The sequence below is a fragment of the Cotesia glomerata genome, linkage group LG2 (genome assembly GCF_020080835.1).
Source record: "Cotesia glomerata isolate CgM1 linkage group LG2, MPM_Cglom_v2.3, whole genome shotgun sequence".
Taxonomy (NCBI): Eukaryota; Metazoa; Arthropoda; class Insecta; order Hymenoptera; family Braconidae; genus Cotesia; species Cotesia glomerata.
This window is the reverse complement of record NC_058159.1, coordinates 5,736,057-5,739,391: the sequence shown is the minus strand read 5'-3', so window position 1 is coordinate 5,739,391 and position 3,335 is coordinate 5,736,057. Positions and strand designations below refer to the sequence as shown.

Genomic DNA, 3,335 nt, shown 5'->3' with positions numbered 1-3,335 from the left:
AAGTTTATTTTAGAAAAAAAAAATTAAAAAAAAAAAATGTCGAACTTCGAAAAATCATTGATTTTTGTCAAAAAACTGAAAAATTCCATATGTATTGACTTACAAAAATTTTTTAATATTTTTTATCGGAAAAAAAATCTAAAAACAAAATTTTAAAAAAAAGGTACCTAAATGTTTAGTTTTGAAAAAGTTATGGCTATTTGAAAATAAAAAGCCATTTTTGAAAAATTCATAACTTTTTTGGAGTTAGGTAAAAAAATTCAAAAAAATTCTGAGAACCGTTTTTTATAGGGTAGAAAAGGATGGAAAACTTTCGGCCAAATCGAAAAGGGTCGGGGTCAAAAGTGGTCGATTTGGCATGGAATACCCCATATATATATATATAAGTATATACAATTACAGCCATCGAACAAAAAGTTCATATAAAAGTTCCACACGAACTTTATTTACAAAAATATTTATATATATATATATATATATTTATGCACCAAATACTGTTAAAGATTGGGTAATTTTTTAAATTCTCCCTATTTCTTTTTCTTTCTAGAAAAAGATCCCGAACTAACATGTGCACAAAATCATTGTTTGGCCCACCGACCCGTATAATTGCGGATCAAGGTAGATGTTTCACAAGTAAAGAATTTCAAGAGTATTGTACCTCACAAAACTCAAAATTACATCTTATAGCTACGGGTTCAAGTCGGGCTAATGGTCAGGTAGAACGCGTAATGAGTACCCTAAAAAGTATGTTTACTGCAGCCGAAACGAGTGGAAACTCTTGGCAAGCAGTTGTACATGAAATTCAATTAGCAATAAATTGTACTACTAATCGAGTCACTAAAGCTAGTCCGTTAAAGTTGCTAATTGGAAAAGTAGCTAGACCTTTTGGAATGATAGTTGATCAAGACGATAAAGAAATTGATATTTCTGACGTACGGCAAAAAGCGATTGATAACATAGAAATTAATGCGAAATATGATAAGTCTAGATTTGATAAGAATAAAGCAAAGATAGTTTCATTTAAAGTGGACGATTTTGTGTTAATTAAAAACGAAGAGAGAAATCAAACAAAGCTCGATCCAAAGTTCAGAGGTCCATTTGTGGTGACGGAAACTCTCGACGGTAATCGTTATACTTTAAAGTCTTTAATGGGTAATAGAACATATAAATACTGTCACGAAAACCTGAGATAAATGCCTGAGTCCCATATTCCTAGTGAGTTGGATGCCTCTGATGATCAAGAAGTTGTTGATCAGGAGAGCAATGAAGACTCTGAGACAGAGTCAGAAACCACCAGGAGAGAGACTCAGCACTAATGGTAGATGTGAGGTCGCACCACTTGCTCCAAGCTGTAGGTCGTACAAGCAAATCTAGAGTGATTTGGCTAGGGTATGACAGGCCAGTTGGTGAAGTGGCGGGGACAAAAGAAATCTGTTGGCCGCACTGTCTGCGCCAGTCTGTAGTCGCAACTGCAAACTTAGGGTAGTTTGAATCAATTTTGTTTATCAAAATTGTCAGGGCGCGAAGGCCAGCTGGTGAGATGGCGGGGGCCAGAGATGTTGTAAGCTGCACTACATGTGTCATACGTGGTTGACAATGTGGCGGGGGCTTAAGGTGTACATAGTTGGATACTATGGTGTTACACAAGTTTTCTGTATATGGTATACAGTGGCAAACCATTTTGAGAGTTAGAGATCTATACCTGTGGTGGATATGGCTTGTATTCAGTATGAACGGAATGGTGGAAAGGTATTCTCAAAGAAACGCGTAGCGTAATAAAGATGGTCAAACGTTTTTGACATCCTGATGAATCTCTGAACATAAGTTTAAAAAAAAAAAAAAAAAAAAAAAAATTTTGACACGGCTTGTAATGACATGTTTACAGATGCACCCGAGGACGTGTGATCGTCAGGTTGGCCGTGTCGGAGATAATATCGAGCTGGGTTTTCCCAGAGATAGGAAATTCCCAACATTTTAGTTTATCTGTTAATTTTAGGCAAAATTGTAAAGCATAGAATATTTAGATATTATTTACGACTTAAGCTGATTATATTTTTATGGTTATGACGATGGGCTTAAGTCCGGAGTGACAATGGTCACCAAACGTAGCCGAGGTCACAGGATAGAAGTAAAAAGTATATAGTTAGAAATATCGACAGACAATGAGGGCTGTCGAAATATTTTTGAGTGAATAAGTACTTAGGGTACTTGGAAGGGTTGTTCTCATTGAACATTGATCAAGTAAAGATCGCATACATCCTGCTGACCCCGGATTCGTTCTCGGTCTTATTTCTCCAACGTCTTTAACTGTTATATCAATCGTAGTAGAATATTTGTAATTAAATCTATCATTTGTACAAGTTAGTGTACGTTATATTTCAAATCAAGGTTTGTGTTATATTTGATTATTGTGAAATAAATAAAGATGGCTGAAAATGATCCAAAGGACTCCAATAATGCCCAAACCAGTATTCCTCCGACATATATATATATATATATATATATATAAGTATATACAATTACAGCCATCGAACAAAAAGTTCATATAAAAGTTCCACACGAACTTTATTTACAAAAATATTTATATACATACATACATATATATATATATATCTTTTGGTAGTTTTAATTATCTCTATCAATCGATTTATTATATAAATAAAAATTAATGATTCCATTTGAAATTTGGAAGTTTGGATACAAATTATTATGAAAATGATCAAAGTTTAATTGATTTACGAAATATTTCTGTACTTTTATGAAAATCACGTTTTCTGTTCCAGATAACTTGATTCATTAATCTAACTACGTACTATAAGTGAATGGGATTAGTTTGCTTTGGACTGAAGATAGTGGATTTCTATTTAATTAACTAAAGAAATAATATTGATAATATTAAAGATTGGCATAATTTTCTGTATAATTATTATCAGTACAGTAAATAAAAAAATTTTGCAACATTACGATTTTCTTGCAGTGCTTACTAGTGTAGTTGTTTATTTAATAAATAATTTTTTATCATAAATATTCTTTAATTTCGACAGCTCAGCTAAATTAAAAAATATTTTTTAATATATTCTATTAAAATATCAAATTCAATGTATTAATCCATTTATTTTAACTCTGATAGCATTTGCCTCATTTAAATAAATGTATTCGCCGTTAGATTTTATGATAACTTAATTTCTCTAAAATTCTTAAATTACCGACAGTGGCTTAATGTACTAAAAAAACATCGGGGCAATTTGCATGCGGGTTTTAAGATTGTTGGAAAATGTCATGTTCGAGTCATTTATTATTCGGTATTATAATCAAACGGCACATCTTTATAACTA

At 32.2% G+C, this 3,335-nt stretch overlaps 1 protein-coding gene across 1 annotated transcript in view; it reads left to right on the top strand.

Moving 5' to 3' along the window:
• The window catches only part of LOC123258789, an 8,142-nt gene extending 5,288 nt beyond the window's left edge, over positions 1 to 2,854 (top strand). The window contains exon 4 of the mRNA XM_044719002.1: positions 2,784 to 2,854. Coding sequence (XP_044574937.1) covers positions 2,784 to 2,792 — 9 coding nt within the window. The 3' untranslated portion in view covers positions 2,793 to 2,854. The remainder of the gene's footprint in view (positions 1 to 2,783) is intronic.
• The last annotated feature ends 481 nt before the right edge of the window (positions 2,855 to 3,335 follow it).